This window comes from Kryptolebias marmoratus, linkage group LG11 (genome assembly GCF_001649575.2).
Source record: "Kryptolebias marmoratus isolate JLee-2015 linkage group LG11, ASM164957v2, whole genome shotgun sequence".
Lineage (NCBI taxonomy): Eukaryota > Metazoa > Chordata > Actinopteri > Cyprinodontiformes > Rivulidae > Kryptolebias > Kryptolebias marmoratus.
Genome location: NC_051440.1, coordinates 24,702,265 through 24,721,440, shown reverse-complemented (window position 1 = coordinate 24,721,440; position 19,176 = coordinate 24,702,265). Strand labels below are relative to the sequence as shown.

General features: G+C 41.4%; 2 protein-coding genes across 7 annotated transcripts in view; one reads left to right on the top strand and one right to left on the bottom strand.

The window, feature by feature from the left end:
* arntl1a (aryl hydrocarbon receptor nuclear translocator-like 1a) overlaps positions 1 to 15,368 on the top strand; it is a 24,699-nt gene extending 9,331 nt beyond the window's left edge. The window contains exons 3-21 of one of the 4 annotated variants that reach the window (XR_003039710.2): positions 607 to 670; positions 1,061 to 1,187; positions 1,591 to 1,611; positions 1,839 to 1,871; positions 2,606 to 2,632; positions 2,954 to 3,111; positions 3,484 to 3,563; positions 3,733 to 3,825; positions 4,775 to 4,892; positions 5,709 to 5,858; positions 6,751 to 6,997; positions 8,467 to 8,573; positions 8,667 to 8,817; positions 8,911 to 8,990; positions 9,077 to 9,185; positions 10,554 to 10,647; positions 11,742 to 11,835; positions 11,920 to 12,138; positions 14,052 to 15,368. Coding sequence is in view for 3 of the 4 variants with exons in the window: in XM_017428915.3 (XP_017284404.1) it covers positions 625 to 670; positions 1,061 to 1,187; positions 1,591 to 1,611; positions 1,839 to 1,871; positions 2,606 to 2,632; positions 2,954 to 3,111; positions 3,484 to 3,563; positions 3,733 to 3,825; positions 4,775 to 4,892; positions 5,709 to 5,858; positions 6,751 to 6,997; positions 8,467 to 8,573; positions 8,667 to 8,817; positions 8,911 to 8,990; positions 9,077 to 9,185; positions 10,554 to 10,647; positions 11,742 to 11,835; positions 11,920 to 12,077 (1,893 nt within the window). In the remaining variant the exon portion in view is untranslated. 4 annotated transcript variants of the gene reach the window in all.
* Positions 14,414 to 19,176, bottom strand: part of LOC108243466 (BTB/POZ domain-containing protein 10) — a 17,077-nt gene continuing 12,314 nt past the window's right edge. For 2 of the 3 annotated variants that reach the window (XM_017428914.3, XM_017428913.3), the window contains exons 6-8: positions 18,569 to 18,766; positions 18,192 to 18,302; positions 16,787 to 17,713 (exon numbers count right to left, since the gene is read on the bottom strand). In XM_017428914.3, coding sequence (XP_017284403.1) covers positions 17,280 to 17,713; positions 18,192 to 18,302; positions 18,569 to 18,766 — 743 coding nt within the window. In that variant the 3' untranslated portion in view covers positions 16,787 to 17,279. Of the gene's footprint in view, positions 16,458 to 16,786; positions 17,714 to 18,191; positions 18,303 to 18,568; positions 18,767 to 19,176 lie in introns of those variants that run through there. The other variant, XR_001808894.3, reaches the window with a different exon arrangement.

The following is a 19,176-nucleotide window of genomic DNA, read 5'->3' as shown; positions in this document are numbered from 1 at the left end:
AATCTATTTTCTACAACGAGAAAAGATTTAAGCAGTGTTGCACCAATATTTCCAGAAGTTTACTCCAAATTCCAACAATTTAGGACTCAAAGAATTTGCTAATACCTCCAACAGCTCTGGACAGAGGAAACCAAAGTAGAGATGTTGGAATGAAAACCAAACGCAACATATCAGGACAAACACCTCATAACTGTTAAGCACGGTGGTGGCAGCTTGATGATTTAGACTTGTTTTCAGCCCCAGTACCTGAGCACCATGCAGTCAATTAAATTGACCATAAACTCCTGTTTTATTCAAATATTCCAGCGTGAGATGAGAGGCCGTCTGTCTGACAGCTCTAACACCTACCTGTTGGGTTTTTTTTTTCTTTACAGCATTCGAGTCGAATCAAAGAGGAAAAACCTGTTTTAGTGCAGAAACAACTGCTGTTCTTTATAAGAATATTATCAGCTGCTTTTATTTATTGTCAAACATACTGCAGTGGGCTTTAAAAATACAAAACTATAATCTTTTCACCCCCAGCACAACCACAGCGCTCTCTAGTAAAACTTGTTCTTGTTGAAGTTATATATTTTAAATTCAACAATGCTTGTTTTGTGTCTGCAGTTGAGGGCTCCAGAGTGGATGGAAGGAGATGATTTTAACACACAGGCTGTGATGAACATCTGTGGTGAGTGGGGTTTTTGTAACCCATGGCTTTACGTAGGAATATTCTTTTAAGCTCTAAAAACAGTTCGACTTTGTGACGATTTGTTTTATTAACCATTTTATTTTGCACCTGATAAACAACATTCCCTTAATAATTAAAATAATTGCTATCAGCTTTTGGTCCTGCCCTTTCATACATGATATTAGACCGACTGATTGTTTTATTCTGTGGATAAGATATTCTAATAATATTTATATAACAGCCTGAACATTATTTTTTTCCACTTTCCTCATTGGTTTATGCAAAAAAAGATAAATTATCAGCTTTTTTGATTGCTTCTAATGTGGCTTTCTGGAACTAAAAAAGGCTGCAGTCAGTTACAAATCCATCTGTTTTTTTGTTTTTTTGCAGATGACCTGATGGCAGACCAACGGATGGACATCACGTCTACGATGACTGACTTCATGCCCCCCAGCTCCATCAGCATGGCTGGCATGGACTACACCCGCAAGAGGAAGGGCAGCAGCACAGACTACCAGTAAGGAAACAAACAGAAAGAGTTTTTTGTTGGTAGCTGATACTTGGATGACTATAAACACTCATCATTAATCAATCTGAAACATCCAGGCCTTAAAGGTGTGTTTCCACACAAATGGAAAGAGGGAAATGACGACATGGCACAAATATAAAGCAAACGACAACAACAAAAAGGGCAAATGAAAGATTAAAACTAAAATAAGAAATAATAAGAGCAAACAGAAACCCCAGCAGCTCTTATCTGAGCAGCCGCAGTGTTTCTCAGACATGTGCCTTTTTTATTAACAACAACACCAAACACTGACAGCCGGTGTTGCTTTACAACTTACACACACTGCAAATGATCAGAAATCTTTAACACCCCAATGGCATAAATTAATTAATAAATATGTGTTTCTTTTCAGAATTGATGGCTTCTCATTTGAGTAAGTTCAAACACAACTCCCTGTTTAATAGATTTAGCAACTTTTAATAAGTCTGAAACACCAATAACCCAGACCATGAAATATTCAAATAACTGATAAGAAACCCTCCATCCACCCACCCACCCTCCAACAAACCCAGTGAACTGTTTCTGCTGTTCTTGTTTCAATGTGTGTTCAAATCTTCCTGCTGAATTAAAGTCGTTTTATTTTCCTCTTCACCTTCTTAGTGACATGGATCAAGATAAAGATAAACTGAGCAGGTAAGACTTTGACATTGCTGAACTCGTAACTTTACAGCTTGAATCTGTACTTTTAAAATAATCCTGTTTGCATTAAGAGCCTGACAAGCTGGTGGTAATAATAAGCCGGCAGTCTGCTGTATATTTCAGCTGCTAACATGCTAACTCTTGTAGCTTGTTGCAAACATTTGTTTCAAAACAGCATTATCTTAAAAAGAAAGAGACTTGTGCTGCTCCTCTGGTAGACAAGCCATGACTGACTGAGTTATCTGCCGGGGAAAACGTTCAACCAACCGATGACGTCTTTAGTTTTATTTATTTATGGATTTATTTATTTTAATGCCCATAAAACTAGCAGAATTCCCCTCTTGAGCAGCATGTAGGAGAGGGAGCGTGTTACTCGACGCTCTGTGTGACTAAAGGAAAAAAACTCAAAGAAAAAAGAAAAGCTTTGTCTCTTGTATCAGATTTAAACCCCTTTAACCCACAGGAACAGTAGGATTTAGTGATTTTAACCCCGCAGCTTTATAGCACTATGATAAACCGTACCTTGAACCCAATAAATAGTCTGTCTGATGATCATCTCCTTCATCAGTTAAATAAAACCTCGTATTGCCCTCATTGTTTCAGTTTCAGAACATGTTTGATTAGCTTTAGCCTCATTTCTTCACCTTTTTCTCTCTTTAACATTTAAATGAATGATTTAACTTTTTTGTGTTCAATCCCTTTTTTAATATTTATTTTTGCCTTTCCAGTGACCAACAGGGCAAGAAAAATGCCAGGTAAAAAGCTTTTTTTTATTGTTTTTTAAATCTCCTTACTTTTGAATCTCTGCATTGATTAAAGGCTGGGAATTAAAGGACTGTTACAGTATTTATTTCCAGTCCCTCCTATAAGTTTTTGTAAATATTGTAAAGCAGTTGTAAAGTTTTATTTTTTCATCTCTAGTTAACTCTGTCTTTTGGTGTTATCATGTAAAGAAGATGACAAATCAGATACAGTAAAAAAAAAACAGCTGTTCTTGCTGGTTTTAAAATTCAAGGAGGAAAAAAAAAAAAAGCAAACATTCATCCTTTTTTTTCCGCTGCTTGTTGTCTCTGCAGAGAGGCTCACAGTCAGATCGAGAAGCGTCGCAGAGACAAGATGAACAGCTTCATCGACGAGCTGGCGTCGCTGGTGCCCACCTGTAACGCCATGTCCCGCAAGCTGGACAAGCTGACAGTCCTGAGAATGGCGGTCCAGCACATGAAGACACTCAGAGGTTAGGAGGAGCTTGGAGAAATGGAAAATGTTCAGAGAGGAGGTTTAGGGATGCAGAAGCAATAAAATCTGGACCGTAAGAACTGGGGACAGCTTTATCTGTGGAGTGGTTAAACGCACTTTTTGAAGCATGCTGCTTCCTCATTGCTTTTCTTCTTGGTGACTAAAATATGTGATTTATCATGGCAACATGTTTGAGCAGCTGAGGATGTGAAGATGAGATAGTAGAGCTCATTCAAAGGACGATTAAAGGATGGAGAGTTGGTTATAAAAGCAGCTGAGCAAACAATCAGTCCCGTTGACCACAAATAAAACGGCTTTTAGAGTAAAAACGAAATCAGGGCTGTGACTAAAGAGGTGTGTGTGTGTGCAGGTGCAGCCAACCCGTACACAGAGGCAAACTACAAGCCTTCCTTCCTCTCAGATGATGAACTGAAGCATTTGATACTCAGGGTAAATATCAGCGTAAAATAATTTTAATCAATTTTTAATTGCATGAAAGGTTGAACTGTGACATGATCAGTTCAAATAATTAAAATTTTTGTGTATATGAGACTGATTGTACAGCTGAAATGTGTATTTATTTATGTTTTTGTTGTGTGTTTGTTTATCATTATTGCAGGCGGCGGACGGTTTCCTGTTTGTGGTCGGGTGCGATCGTGGCAAAATTCTTTTTGTTTCTGAGTCTGTGTACAAGATTCTCAACTACAGCCAGGTACGCTGATGTGGAAAAAGAAGATCGCTGGCTTGATTGTTTTTAGGTTCCTTATTTGCATTATTACTTTAAAGCCACCCAGGATTATTGAAGGAGATTTCACATTTGAATCTGAAAAACAGGCCACTGATGTCGTGAATCGGTGCAGTTATGTTTGGGTTTATTTGTGTTTAACTGTAGAAATAAGAGAAGCTAATGTGTGAAAGCTCAGGGCTGAAGAAGTTTAAATTGTTAAAGAGTACTATCTAAAAGCTGAAAGTATCAAAAGGCTACTTTTAGCAGAACAATAGCTGAAAGTAGCAGAATGTTATCAAAAAAGTAAACCTAGCGTAAAAAGGCAAGAAAAAAGCAAAAATGTTGGAGCAGACTTTAAAGAGAACGATAGTTTTTTTGTAAAGTTAAATATGATGAAAAGCATAAAAGTTACAAAAACCAAAAATCAAATGTCTGATCTCCTGAATGAGCTGAACGTTTTGATATCTGAGTGGCTGAAAAAGTCTGCACAAGTAGTTGAATTATAAATAAATTTACAAAAAAATAAAAAACCTGCCAACATTTCTGGGAATCTGAATCTGGATTCAGAAGGCCGATAAGCAGGGAGGTTTTAGAAGAGGCATTATAAATAAAAATGGGACATTTAGGTTTATTTTAAAAAGTTGGCTTTTAAAGTTTAATAAAGCTAACTTTTATCCTTTGTCAGTCAGTGTGAAGCAGATTTTCTGTGCTTTGTTTCTATAAAGATGATAAATGATTTTCAGTTGCAAAGATAGCAGAGATTTATCATCATTTCTGATTGTTTAAGTAGTTTAGTGTTAAATTATAGATTTAAAGTGTTTTGCAGTTTTTCAGAAGAACATATTTAAATTTGTTGGTCAAACTAAATGAATCCTATTTGATGGATTTGCTCTTTTTTTGTCTTTTCTCCCTTTTTATCTGCTGTTTTCTTCAGAATGACCTGATAGGTCAGAGTTTGTTCGACTACCTTCATCCCAAGGACATCGCTAAAGTCAAAGAGCAGCTGTCCTCCTCAGATACAGCCCCGCGAGAGAGACTCATTGACGCTAAAAGTAAGCAAGGACGAGCACATATCATCTGTTTTGTAGAATCAGCAGTCTGGTTAACGTAGTTGTCCCCTCGCTTTACGTATTAATCTGCCGTTCTTCCTGGTGATACCAGAAAAAACACGACTGCAATCTGGAGACGACTTCTCCGGATCTCCTCTGGAAGCGTACTTATATTATTAAAGCACGTTTTGGTGTGTTGAAGCTGTAAATCTCTTTTTTCTTTTGAGGTTCTGCCTTTCATTTTATTCCTGTTTACCTAAAGATATTTCCAAAAAGACAAAATGGAGCTATCAGAAAGAAATATGGCATAAGGGGAAGAGGGGAAGAGGAGATCTGTGGATGCAGTTAGAGAGGACATGGAGGGAGTTGGACAGAGGACAGAGGACAGAGTTAGACAGAGGAGGAGGTCTCGCTGTGGAGACCCCTGGAGAGGGAACAGCCGAAAGAAAAAGAAGTGTCCGTTAAATCAAACTGCTGAATCTTTATTATACATTTTCATTCATATTTCTGAGGTTCCCAAACTTTTCAGCTTCTGACCCACAGATAATGAGACATAACGTGTACAAACGCTGCTAATAAGTCAGTAATTAAGGATGCAATGACACCACAAATGTTATTTTATTATTTATAACAGTTATTTTAAAAAATATGCTATTTGCAGCCTTTTGAAATGTTGTTTAAATTCTGGAATTCATCCTAAGACCTTTTACTTGGTGTTTCATGCCCCGCTGAGGGGTCCTGACCCCAACTTACAGCGATGAAGCATAGGAACTGTTTTAAAAGCCGTTCTTCTGACTTGAAGAGTCTTCTTCTCCTCAGCTGGTCTTCCTGTGAAGACAGACATCACTCCCGGTCCGTCTCGACTCTGTTCTGGAGCCAGACGCTCGTTTTTCTGCAGAATGAAGTGCAACAGAGCTTCTGTCAAAGTAGAAGATAAAGATTTCCCCTCCACCTGTTCTAAGAAAAAAGGTACAACATCCGAGTCCTCTCAGCTCGTCTCATCCTGAAAGTTACGTCTTACAGACATAAACGCACCCTCCTGTGTGCCTCTTTCTATTTTTAGTGGAATCTCTATTAGAACAAGGAATCACACCTCAGTTGACACATGAACATTTCTTTTATACAAAAGGGAAGTGTGGCTCTCTGAATATATTTATTTACCTAATACTTATTGATTTTAATCACGCTGTAAAAAAACAGAAGTAATCTGAACTAAAAATATAATTCACATTATTCTTTTAGGTCACCGTCAATCAGGATATTTTATAAATTTATCTTTAACACATTTTCATGACTTGTTGAGGGTGTGCACAATAAGAAAGGCTTAAATGGTAGATTTTAGCTTGTATTTGTTCACAGTCCTGATAAAAAGTTTCCAATGTTTAATCAGCTACAGTTACTTCAAGAAGTGTTACTTTTACCACATTCTGCCTTATTTTCAGATTAGCCTAAACTTGTTCAAGCTTTACAAAATAAAACTTTACCTGAATAACAAACCTATTTTCTGAGAACAAACGAGTAACAAAACAAGAAATCCTGTTTGGTCACATTTTTAATGTTTCATCTTCAGTTTATCAGTTTAGTTTATTAGTTTATTTACAAGAACAACATACATTAATGCACATTACATCAATGCACCTAACAAAGCTCAAAAGGATATTTTTCATCTTGGACAGATATCAAGAAGCAAAATACAAATTTATATCAATATTTAATGATAAATTATTGTCTTAAAAATGCAGCAGATCAGAACTGGTTGTATGATCATAAATCAAAGCTGATGTTTTCATTTCAGTGAGATGGCCTGATATTATCATCATCATCTCTGAGTGTCTCCCCTCGTGTCTCCATGTCCTTGCAGCTGACCGTAAGAGCTTCTGCACCATTCACAGCACGGGCTACCTAAAGAGCTGGCCGCCCACGAAGATGGGGCTCGACGAAGACAACGAGCCGGACAACGAGGGCTGCAACCTGAGCTGCCTGGTCGCCATCGGCCGCCTGCACCCCCACATCGTCCCCCAGCCCAGCCTGGCGGACATCAGGGTGAAGCCCACAGAGTACGTCTCCCGGCACGCCATCGACGGCAAGTTTGTCTTCGTGGACCAGAGGTGAGAAGCGGGAGGGGTGTCGTTCTGTTTTTTCAAGCCAGTGTAATTTTTTATGTACATTTTTAGAAGGAAATGGGTGAAGAAGGCAATGCTTAACTGGTTGTAAGTTGCAGGTTTTGACACTAGATGTCACTACATTTTATACAATGTACCTTTGAATAATTCGTTCAAATTTTCTGGCATTATTTTTCCTATTGGTGGGACTCTTACAATTCAATTTGATTTAGATTCAGAGGGCTGTAATGTTTGTATAAAATGATTACTGATGCATCCTTAATCACTCTTCAAAGAAAATCCTGAGTGAAGAATCTTTAAGACCTAAAAGAAACCAAATGTTTTATTCTACACTGCAGTATAAAATTGTTTATATTTGTTTTCATGCCCTTGAATTTGAGGATCTGTCCTAATTTATTTCAAGTTATTTTCCTTTTGGGTTTGCTGGTGACTGTGGAGGCCAACATGTGAGTGGAAGAGGATTGAAGAGTCAGGGGTGGACGTGGCAGCAGAAGACATTGATGTCTTTGTTACTGTTTTGTTTCTGCTGCTAGAACCCAGCCTGTTTCCAGTTTTTGGACGCTGCCATTGCCAGGACCTCCCAGTTGGCTACAGTAGCCCTGGACTTTTTAAAAGCTGTTTAAGTTGGTCTTTCAGGTGCCTCTCCGGTCCGCCTGGTGGCCTGGAGCTGTGAGCCAGTTAACTAGGAGTGGGAATAAAACGTTTAAGGGAAAGCCTATTGAGATTTAAAGTGGCGTTGGAGCGTAAAATCCAGTCCACCGTTTTGACCTTCGGGCGTCTTAATCAGAACGAGATCCTGACAGCGGAGATGCCGTCTGACTGCAGCTCAGGGTCAACGCCAGCCAACGTACTGATTTGATGGTGTCTCGTCTCCCTCCCTAAGAACTGAGACGTTGAACTGGCAGTACTGGATTACACGGTTACCTGTAGCAAGAAGGGATTCCTGGCCAGACATGTGTTTTGGAAACCAAATTTACTGAAATTTACTGAGTGAAAATGCTGAGAACAGAGACACGATTCTGTGGCAACTCTGTAGATCTTTGGTCTCTTTGTTTGTGGTCTCGTTGTCGAGTGTTGGGATGTCTGTTAGTTTCTCTGACAAGATGATCAGAGTGGAAAACATGGCACACAAGCCTGGTTTTTAACCATTGAATGCGGACACACTGCCTTTGCAATAAAAGCTGCAACGGCGTTTGTAATTCACTTTGCCTTTTCTGAGTTAGCTGGATACTCCTCTGGTTAGCAGTTAGCAGCTACCACTGGCTGGAAATGTGTACAAAACCTGCATCTAATTAAGTATTTAATTCTGTCAGGTTGTATTAAACTAGTTTTAATGCCTCACTTGGGAAACAAACAGAAAAAAGTCAACAGAATCAATATGTTGAAGTTCAGAGGAGCCAAACGTCAGCAGCAGGAAGTGAAAACATCCTGTGTGTTTTTGTTTTTTATTCCAGAGCTACAGCTATCCTCGCGTACCTGCCCCAGGAGCTGCTGGGAACCTCCTTCTACGAGTATTTCCACCAGGACGACATCAACCACCTGGCAGAGTGTCACAGACAAGGTGTGTTTTCTGAAAGTTCAAGCCTGTAAAACAAAAATTGAGTTTGTTTTTGTTCGTTCCGTTGAGCTCAGTGTGCGTTTCCAATATTCACAGTGCTGCAGATGAGAGAAAAGATCAACACCAACTGTTACAAATTCAAAATCAAAGATGGTTCCTTCATTACGTTGAGGAGCAGATGGTTCAGCTTTATGAACCCTTGGACCAAGGAGGTGGAGTACATCGTCTCTACTAACACTGTTGTATCGTAAGTATCCAGGTTCTGAGTGGGTTCTGTTTTTTTTAGATGCTTCTGCTTCTGGAAGATGAACGATGTTTGTGTGTGTGTTGTTCTCTGCAGGTGTCCTGTGATGGAGGGATCAGATTACCCTCAGTCTGCTGTATCTCCTCAGAGCATGGACAGCGTTCTGACCTCAGAGGGTAAAATGCTTCCTTCGCCGTTTCATCCACTGAAACTGCTGCTCTGCTTCAAAAAGTGTTTATTCTTGGTTGCTGTTGATTGACAGGTGGGGGGAGACGGGCGCTGCAGACCGTGCCTGGCATCCCCGGTGGCACAAGAGCGGGAGCTGGGAAGATCGGACGCATGATAGCAGAGGAAGTGATGGAGATCCAGAGGTAAAAATGACCCAGCTTGTGTTCACGTCGTAGAGATGACACACAGACAGAGAATCCAAGGTGTGATTTATCAGTTGTCAGAGCCTTCTGTTACTTCCTGGCAATCTGGAAGCGTCTATGACAAACTGTGTGCAGGATTTAACCTTTTCCAAGACATTTCACATGTTCCGTCTTGAATCATTGCTTGTCATTTGGAAAAACATGAGAGTAAAATGGAAAATCACCACGTTCTGTACGGCGTGAAATACTGCAATATGTTCACACTGTGACTGAGACCCTGCCAGTATGACACAGACCGTCAGCTCAGTTAGATGTGAAGGAAAAACTGGCCACATTTGACTATAATGTCTGCTCAAAATGTTGTAAGTTTGATGAGAAAATGTGGCGTTTGCTCATCAACTGATGGTCCCCGAGCTCAATCACAGCCAACTTGGATTTTTAAAATTCTTCTAAGGTTGAAAAGAGGAAAGCGTTCAAATGACTTCAGGGCTGACAGGGAGAATCAATCAGTCAAACTTTATTTATAAAGCACCTTTCATACAACAAAGTGTAACATGAAGTGCTTCACAGCAGATTAAAACAACAAAACAAGAGGAGCAACAAGCCGACAAATAAAGGAGCTAAAGAAATGCAGTTTTGTTAACAAGGAAAACTTAGATCTTAGTATAAAAGCTATAAAATATAGGAATCACGAAAGCATGAATTTTAAAATCTAAGGGTTAGTAACACCAAGACATTAAAGGACGAGACAGTTAAGTAAAATAAGTAAAACCTGCATTTTGCATCTGATTTAAACGCATTTCAAGTGGTCAGAAATGAAGAGTTTTAAATGCTTTAGTAAATAATTTAGAAATTTCTTGTAAAACACTTTTTAAAATGCAGTCAAATGTGTTGTTTTTCATTCTTTTGGCTCTTAAAGACATGAAAGTTTACTAATCAGAAGTGAAAAGCCACCTGCTCAGCTGACTAACTGCAGGACATTTGGCCAAAAAGCTGCATCACACTGGGAACATATAGCTATTATTAGCTATTTGGAAAAGGTTATTGTTGTTGAAAGCAACCCACAGTAAGTGGCTGTGTGGATTGTGCTTTTAATCTCTGCTTGGCTCTGGATTGGACTAGAAGATAATTGCCAAGAAGTGGTTGGTTCCGGTGTTGGATCTGTGTCTGTGGTGGATAAATTTAGCTGTGCCGGACTCAAAGCAGTGATGTTTGTGCACATTTGAAGACTTTGAGTGAGGTTTTTATAGAACTGTAACATTCTGTGATGTGCTCTGACACCAATTTGTTAAAAACCAGCTCAGCGTTGGTTCCTGGGATCAGCTCAGTTTAACAGGAAGCACTGATCTCGTCTGTTTCTTCTCTCAGGATTCGAGGCTCGTCCCCCTCCAGCTGTGGCTCAAGCCCTCTGAATATTACCAGCACCCCTCCACCGGACACCTGTTCTCCAGGGGCCAAGAAAGTAAGACTTAAAGACGAACAAAAGCTCCTTTTAGATGCTCAGTTTGCATTTTTCTAGCAGAACTCTGTTGTAAGAGCAGATGACGTAACTTTTACCTCAGTTTCAACAGAGGACACGTTTTTCATCCTGTCAAATGAACGTAAAGACAACAGCACACAGTTCTTATAATTCTCTGGATCAGCGAGTGTCTTGCTGCTGTCACATTCGTGTCATTATGTTATGCAGCCGAGTGCAGAAATACCTGAGCATGCTGGTTGTGCACACCGTGGCAATGAATCACTCTAAAGGTGGTGTCTCACTGACCTTTTGACTGCTGGGAGACTAGTTGGTGACTCAGAATTGGGAGGAATTGGGTAAATTTTCCATTTCAGTCTTACTGGATTTTGAGTGTTTGCTACCAGGTAACCAGTGAGTCGTGTGGCTGCGTTTTGAAGAGGCAGTTTTTGAAAATCCAGGCCTATTTTTGTGTGCAAAGTTTGCTGAACCTCATTCTTGGCTGTGCACGTTACATTGTTGCCCATTTTGTCTTGTTTTTTTCCTGCCTTGGCAGCTAAATCCACCACCTTAAAGCCTGAAGTTATTTTTTGTTTTAGTCTCGGAGTGACTCTCCTCAACGCACCAACATCCTGTCAGATTGTTCTCCACTCGGGCTGAAGGAAACTCAGAAGTCTTCATCACGAGTCTAAACTCTTCAGGCTCTGAGGACATTATGAACACATCCCTTTAGCTACAAACCCTTTGTTTTCCTCCTCCTCATCTGGAGAAGTAAAGTTGGTTTCTTCGACAGTTTGACAGATTCTGGGTTCAAGCTGCAACTGGAATCCAGCTTCTTTCTTGGTATCTTTTTGGTCTCCCAGCAACCATTGCAATCTTGTGCAGGATTTGTGCCAAGCTGTGTGTACTACCCCCACACTGAGTGCCACACACACACACACACACACACACACACACACACACACACACACACACTTCCTCCAGTGTCAAAGAACCCATAAGCTCCCAGCGAATCAGAGAGCAGATGATGCATTCACGAGCCTCTGTGTTGGTTCTGCTGTGTTTCCAGATTTAGCTGATTCATGTGTTCACCTCCATAGATTCAGAACGGGGGGACACCTGAGTTGCTGAGCTCGGGGCTCATTACTGGACCTGATTCTGAAGGCTACCCTTACTCCAACCAGTCCATCATGAGTGAGTCACACAAACACGCATCATACTTTTCTGCCTTTCTTCTCTTTTTCCAAACGTTTCCTCATCAACTCGCCCTCTTTCTAGGCGACAACTCCCACCTGAGCATAGATATCATGGAAGACCCCGGCTCCAGCAGCCCCAACAACGACGAGGCGGCCATGGCGGTCATCATGTCCCTGCTGGAGGCCGACGCCGGCCTGGGCGGCCCCGTCGACTTCAGCGACCTGCCCTGGCCTTTGTGAGAAAGCTGCTGCTTTTTCCACGACTACACTGCAAAAATGCCTCAACAAGCGAGTGTTTTAGGTGTGTAAATACTCAAGATTTTTACATCCAGAAGAGAGGACTTCTCTTAGATGTCTCCAGCTCAGACTGGGATGGCAGTTTAGATTTCACTCCTACTTTTTGATTCATCATTCCTCGTAGGTGGACCTGAGTTTCACGGAGACAAACAGTAGGATTTTTAAATAGTTCTGGCTCCAGATGAAGCATCATTTTTACCTGCAGACCGGGCCTCTCTCACATAGCCCCGCGGAGAGACCACTGCTCTAACAAACGTTACAGAACTGTGGTGCTAACAAGTCGATGCTCTGGGCCCGGAGGTTACCAGGTCCACAGCCAACCCCCAGACCCGTTCACGGACAGTGGTTAAAGCGTGTTGTAAGGTGGAAAGGTGTTTTCTCTATCCTGCTGCATCCGTCTCAACACCAAGTCTCCTCGGATCTGTGTGCAAAAAATGTCCTCTTTGGGTTGGAAGCAAACTCACATCCTATGAAGATTTGCTTTGAAGATTCTTCAAGAGCCTTCACTGACATTTATCCACAAGAGGGTGTATTTTAGTTATTTAAATTCATTCAGATGAAACCAAAATCACTTTAGGAAAAGCCGCCCCCATGCTGTTTCCTCGACTAATGTAATTACTTTTTCTGTGAGCTGCTCGAGAACTCACCCTGACAAGATTCTGTTTTGTCAGATTCAGTATTTTTCCCCTGAGTGTCCCAACACAGCCTGCAGTACTTCAGGAGAAAGGAATCATGAGGAATGTTGCTCAGCGGAGGTCTTCACAGGTCCACGGAGGAGGAAAATCTGAGAGAAACCAGCAGAACAGACTCCTATTTGCATAAAAGAAAACAAATAGTTTATCTAATATTGTAATCAGAGTAAAAAGGATTCATCAGGATCTTTGTCAGTTTAACACGTTGTGTGACCTCTCCATCTGAGAAAATATGTTTTTTGTTTTTTTTTTTAGTCTGATGTGATTTTCCAACACAAGAAGCTTAAAATCTTAAAAAGTCTACAACAATAGATATAAAAACCAAACTGATTAGGAGTTATAATGGACAGAAACATCTGAATGTTTGATCAGAAACCTGAGTGGACCTGCGGACACCTGCTGCTTTCTTCTCATATCTGTTCGGATTATTTTAGTGAGCGCTCAGCTGGAGGGAAACTCCCAGAGATTTAAATGTTTGTTTGTTTTGTAGTAAACGAGCCTCACTGAATGAAGTGATGGTGGACGTCTGTAACGTTGCTCTTAGTTTTATTTCTGTCTCAGAAGGAAGCAGTTTGACTCAAAGACCATTTAAACCTCCTCTATGAGGAAATCTCTTCACTGCCATTTTACACAGAGCTGCTTTCTTCCAGTAAACACGTTTTTAAAAAGCTCGTTTAACTTCAACGCACTAAATTTAAAACCTTTTTCTGGGTCACAGGGTTTTCACCGTCACTGGTGAAGTACTTCAGGCTGTTGGCTGCTAAATTTAGTTCAGATGAGTTCTTTTGAAGCAGGAAAGGTTATTTTTTTTCCATCTTTGTGTCTGCACCTGGATTTAAATTTAGCCCTTTACAAAAGGGAGCCAGCCACTCTGACTCGTTCTGTGTGGCGTTGAGACAAAACTGGAACAATATCTTGAATTCCTGACTGGGAAAATGTCATTTAGAGTCTGTTTCTATAAAAAAAAGCTGCAGTTTTTCCTTCAATTTGGAATTTAATGTTCAGATGTACTGTGGCTAAACACAGCGGTTGATTCAAAGTTAGAAGGAGGAGAAAAGTGAAATAGATGAAAGTTGAAAAGATGCGTCTTCTGATCACTTCCTGTTTCTGTAAACCTGAAGAGACGGCCGTCCAGAAGCGTTTGAGTTAAACGTTTATTTTAGTTTCTGTTTCTCTCCCATCACGATGACGATCTTTATTTAACACAACCTCCTCACCTCCTCAGCTTCCTGCTGCTCACAGTCACGGGTCTTTCTGCCGTTAGTCCGATCAGAGGAGGGAGGCCTGGGGTGTCCTGCTGCCTGCCTGCGTGGAAACAAAGAAAAGGGTCTGCTTCAGCCAAAAAATAATAAAATCAAATCAAAAGGTACTGAATCTTCATGATGCATTCAGCAAACTGTAATTACATGATAATCATAGCATTTAAAACCCTTTAAAGAAATGCAGTTGTCTATAATATTAAAGAGATTTTATTCATTTTGCGTTCCTCGAAGGAATGCATATTGCCCGCCGCCTTTCCTGCCAGAGTTTTAGACCAAGATCATCTCATGTTGAGAACGATGGAGTTGGAGCCGTTTTGGTCAAACCTTGAAAATAAATTTATGACCTGTGAGCACTTAAAGTATGTGCTGAGAATGACTCAGCTACTCCCACGCTGGTTTGTAGCTGGATATCTGTAAAATGAACCGAGTCGAAGCCGTTTGTGTTTTTTACAGGTCAGTCGGCTGTTGCAGCCGTCTCTCACAGTGAATCAGTTGTAGACGTACGTCCAATGATTGCTTCCTGCAGGTTTCATTAAAACCATCCACTGGTTCAGTAGATATTTTGCGAACAGACACACAGGCCTTTCAAAGTTGTGGAGTGAATCCCTTTTACTGTAAATATCATCAAATTTAAGCTAAACTTGAGCAAACTTCTATTATTTGGCTCTCTTACAGATTAAAGCAGTTCTGTAATAAAATTATTGGGACTGTTTCACCAAACTTACATAAGAGATGAAGCAATTATAATAATTTTATTCTTCTCCAGAATAAACTAAAGAACCTGTAAGAGTGTGGGGTAATAGTTGAGTATTTTTTATGAGATAAGCACTTTGTTTAGACAGTGATGTTTTTGTTTTTTATTGTTTATTCGAACAAACAAGTCCAAACTGTTTAGGTTTAAATCTGACTTCACATCAGCCAACCGTGGTTCCGGGTCGGGTCAGAAGGCCGCAGCAGTTCCTGTCCGTTTGAGTCTCTCCAGGACCGTTTGGACTCAGGCTGACACCCCGTCCCTCCATGTCCTCGTCCTCTGATCGGGAGACGACGGCCGGGGCCCCCTCTGTATCCGTCATAGTGGGCTTTTGGTTCAGTTTTACACTACAAAAAAAAAAAGTCTCCCTTGTTGATATACCCCCTCCCCACCTGACAATAATGTATCAAATCTTTAAATATTATCATGTTAAGAGTATACTTTATGCAAATATATATGAGTATGATGAGTGTATTGTATGTATCAGCAGTGAAATATTTTTAAAATAAAATTATTTGTTTCTGTCAGAGTGGATTTGTGTTTACATTCGAAGCTTCAGCCACCCTGAAATCATGTGATCATGTGATCCAGGTCCAGACCCGACTCTGGTCCACCTGGAGGTCTAACCCCAGACAGGAAGTAGGTCATCAGAAACGTATAAGAACATGAAGTTCCATCCATCCATTTTCTTTTCCCGTTTCTCCAGTCCGGATTGCAGGGACACCCTGGACAGGTCTGAGTCCATCGCAGAGTCACACCCAGGGACAATTTAAGAGTCGCCAATTAACCTAACCTAACCTAACATGCATGTTTTTGGTCTGTAAACCAGAGTAAACCCACATGAGCAACATGCAAACTCCCCCCAGGAAGGCCCCAGGACAGGAAGCGATCCTGCAACCTTCTTGCTGGGAGGCAACACTAACCACTACACCACTGTGTCACGCCCGTGTGAAGTTTTCTCATGAAAACTTAAACAAACAGCTGATGTAAGGTACATGAGTCAAATTATCTCAGGTCTGAAGTTTGTCTGCAGCACACAATTAAATACAAAGTCTGAAAAACCTTTTATATTTGTCTTAAGTTTTATATTCTCCCAGCATCTTAAACTTCAGGTCAACAAGGCAGGAGAAATTATATAAAACCAAAAATGTATTCAAAGTTTAAAACCTACAACAGTTGTTCCAGTGCCTTTAAAACCTATTTAAATATTGTGTAATTGTAAGAGTTTTGACTGTAAACTTGATCAACAGGGGGCGCTGCTGAGTGTCTGAAGCCTCCAGAAATTAACCTTTTTTTTTTAACATTTTGCTGAAAAGCTTCTTTTCTTCATGAAGCTCCGTCAGCCCAGCACCAGTTCAGCACTCGCCCCGTTTTCCTTCAGCAGGTCGGGATCTTCTTTCTGCTCCTACCTGGTGTCCTCTCTCCCAGCCAATCAGAGCAGCCCGGTGGTATTTTTAAAATGATGTTGCCATCCAGCTGCAGGAAGCTCTGCCTCGGCGTGGCGCTGGAGGAAATCTGACTGAAGCTCAGTGGATGATCAGCATTTTAGGAAATATTTGGAAATGGAGTTCAGAGAATTTAAAAATCCTCCAGGATTGTTCGTGTCTGATTCTGTGCCCTAAAAAAAAAAAAGAAGTTATTTAAAGCACGAGTGAATACTTTGAACTGGTGCATTAAATAATCATAGTTGCAGTGGGAGCAGAACATCCAGAACATCCATAATTAATTCCTCACAATTTCCATTTCCAGCTGCTTAACATTTCTTTTATCCTCGGCCAAATCTCTGAGAACAACTCCAAACTGAACTTATTCTGGAGGCTCGGATTGACATTTATTAACAAGTTTTTCAGCAAAAAGTTTGTAAAATCAGAACAGCAGTTTGTTTTGTGTTAAAGTGAAGCCCTCCTCTCTTTATGAAAACTATTTAAATAAAGAAGCAAGTCAAAGAAAGATGTGAATAAATTTTACTTAAAAAAAGCTGGACATCTTTTCTGACATCCTGTGTGCTCACAGCAGTGACGACGAAGCCGTGCTGTAAAAACATGACAAACTAGGAAACAAGTAAACCGGAGTGGGACAGCTTTAAGAAAAATACCTTAAAACGTGTAAAACAAACTCTTATAAAAACCTTTTAAATATACGAGGAAAAAAAACTCTAACCATCGGATATAATGACTCTAAATAAACTATGAAGAGGCACTAAAATTCACATTTCCACTGAGGTACAGCGTCTGACAACACTCACAGGTCCACACATGCTTCAGGAAAACAGTACTCTGGATTTTCACCTGTACACAATGCAGCTAAAGTCTCCTTTGGTCAGATAAATAAAAAGTTGGCCAGCAGCTGATGTGCTTCGTCTTTCCTCTCTGGACGCCGTGTTGAAGTGAAGTTCTGCGTCTGTGTGCTTGTTGCTTGTTTGTGCGTCGTGTTGCAGCTGTCATGCAGAGGGGGACGGATTGTCGGGGTCCGGATCGTAGTGGTAAGTGTTCTGACTGTAGCTGCTGTGCTGCTGCTGCTGGTTCTGACCCGCTTGGCTCGAGTTGTCCTGAGCCTGCTGGTTCTGGGCGAGCTGGGGGCCCAGGTGGTTGTCCCCGCCCGGCCCGGCACTCGGCTGCTGGGGCGGGGTGTCCAGCTCGTCCACCTGTGGCCCCGGGGGCTGCATGACCACCAGCTGGTCCTGGGGGATGTCCGCGGCGGCCGCAGCCAGGTTCGTGGTGGACTTGGACTTCACGCACTGGAAGTCCACGTGGCGACTCTTTCCCTCCTCCTTCTCCCAGGACATACGGATGAAGGGACGCTGGACATAGTTGTAGATGACCTCCGGACGTCCCCCGGGACGCCGCTTCACCTTCTCTTTGTAGGTCGGGTATCCTGGTAAGAAACAAACAGGAGATTTTGTTTTTTTTTTAGTTTATAAAATTAGGAAATAAACTGTCGTGTTGACAATGTAAACACAGAGCTATAGAGATGCAAACTTCACAGCAGCAATAAACTCTTTATAAAACCAAAAAAGAATATTTTAGTTTTTTGTTTCTAAGAATTTAAAGGATATAAGTGAGCGTTAGTGATTCAGTTACTTTAATCTTAACTGTTTCCCTTCAGTTGCAGCCTTTATGCGTCACATTAAGCACACTAAGAAGAGAGAAACACCAAGCTGGAGCGGATTCTGCTCCCTTTGCTCATTCACACGGGTCAGAAACAAGCAGCGGAGCTCCATCCCAACCAACAACAGTGTTACGGCAGTATTTCACTGGGCTGCGACTTCTATAGCTGCCCAACAGCATTCGGCAGCTGAACTCATTTTTAGAGAATCTGACACAATCAAGCCAAATCGTGAGTACTTCAGTACCTTCTATTCCCAGTCGGATCTTTTTCAGTCCTCGGTCTTTCAGCACAGATTTAGCCACGTCTCTGTTCTCTATGTACTTGAAGAAGCGGTAAAGTTTGGTGCTGTAGATGACTGTAAAGAAAAGAGACATTCAGAACATAAACCCACAAAAAATACAATTCTCCTAACTGAACTCCACCTGTCACTTCTGTAAAACATAAAACAGAAACCTACAATGTTTAACTTGTCAGAGGAGCCTTTCATATCCAGCTGATAAAGTTTGAGTGACTTTAATTAAATCAAGCAGCTGCTGTTCACGTCACGGTGCACCCGCCACCCTGGGAGGCTTCTGGTAACTACAGCCCGACCTCCATCTGACTCAGAACCAGTGATCTTACTCTGCGAGTACTCCTCTCCCATCTGGGGCGGGTACTCCTCATCCCAGTCCACCACGTCGTCGTCGGTCAGGACCACCACGTGACACTCCCTCTCGCCGCTCTGAGCGCTGGCCACCATCAGCGGCAGCACCATCTCCTCCAGGTAACACTCGAACTGACGCCGCGCTCCGTCGTTGGACAGCTCGTGCATCAGGGCGCCTGAGGAGGACAAAAGATGGAGACAGCTGGTCTTTAAGGTGCAGCGACAGTCAGCTGCCCCCGATCACATTACTGTTTGCATCTAATATTAGAAGATGTCTTTTATTTATCCTCTTCTTATAATCATTTTCTAAAAGGATTTATTACAGTAAGATGAAGGAAAATCTAATAAAAATTAAAATGACTTAATACCTGCCAATGACTCATTCATCAATAGAAACATCTGTTGCTGTTTATTGAAGGAATTCACTTAAAGTCATACAGAAAGCCATCCATCCATCCATCCATTCTCTTCCTCTTATCCGGGGTCGGGTCGCGGGGGCAGCAGCCTAAGCAGGGAGACCCAGACTTCCCTCTCCCCAGCCACTTGGGCCAGCTCCTCCAGGGGAATCCCAAGGCGTTCCCAGGCC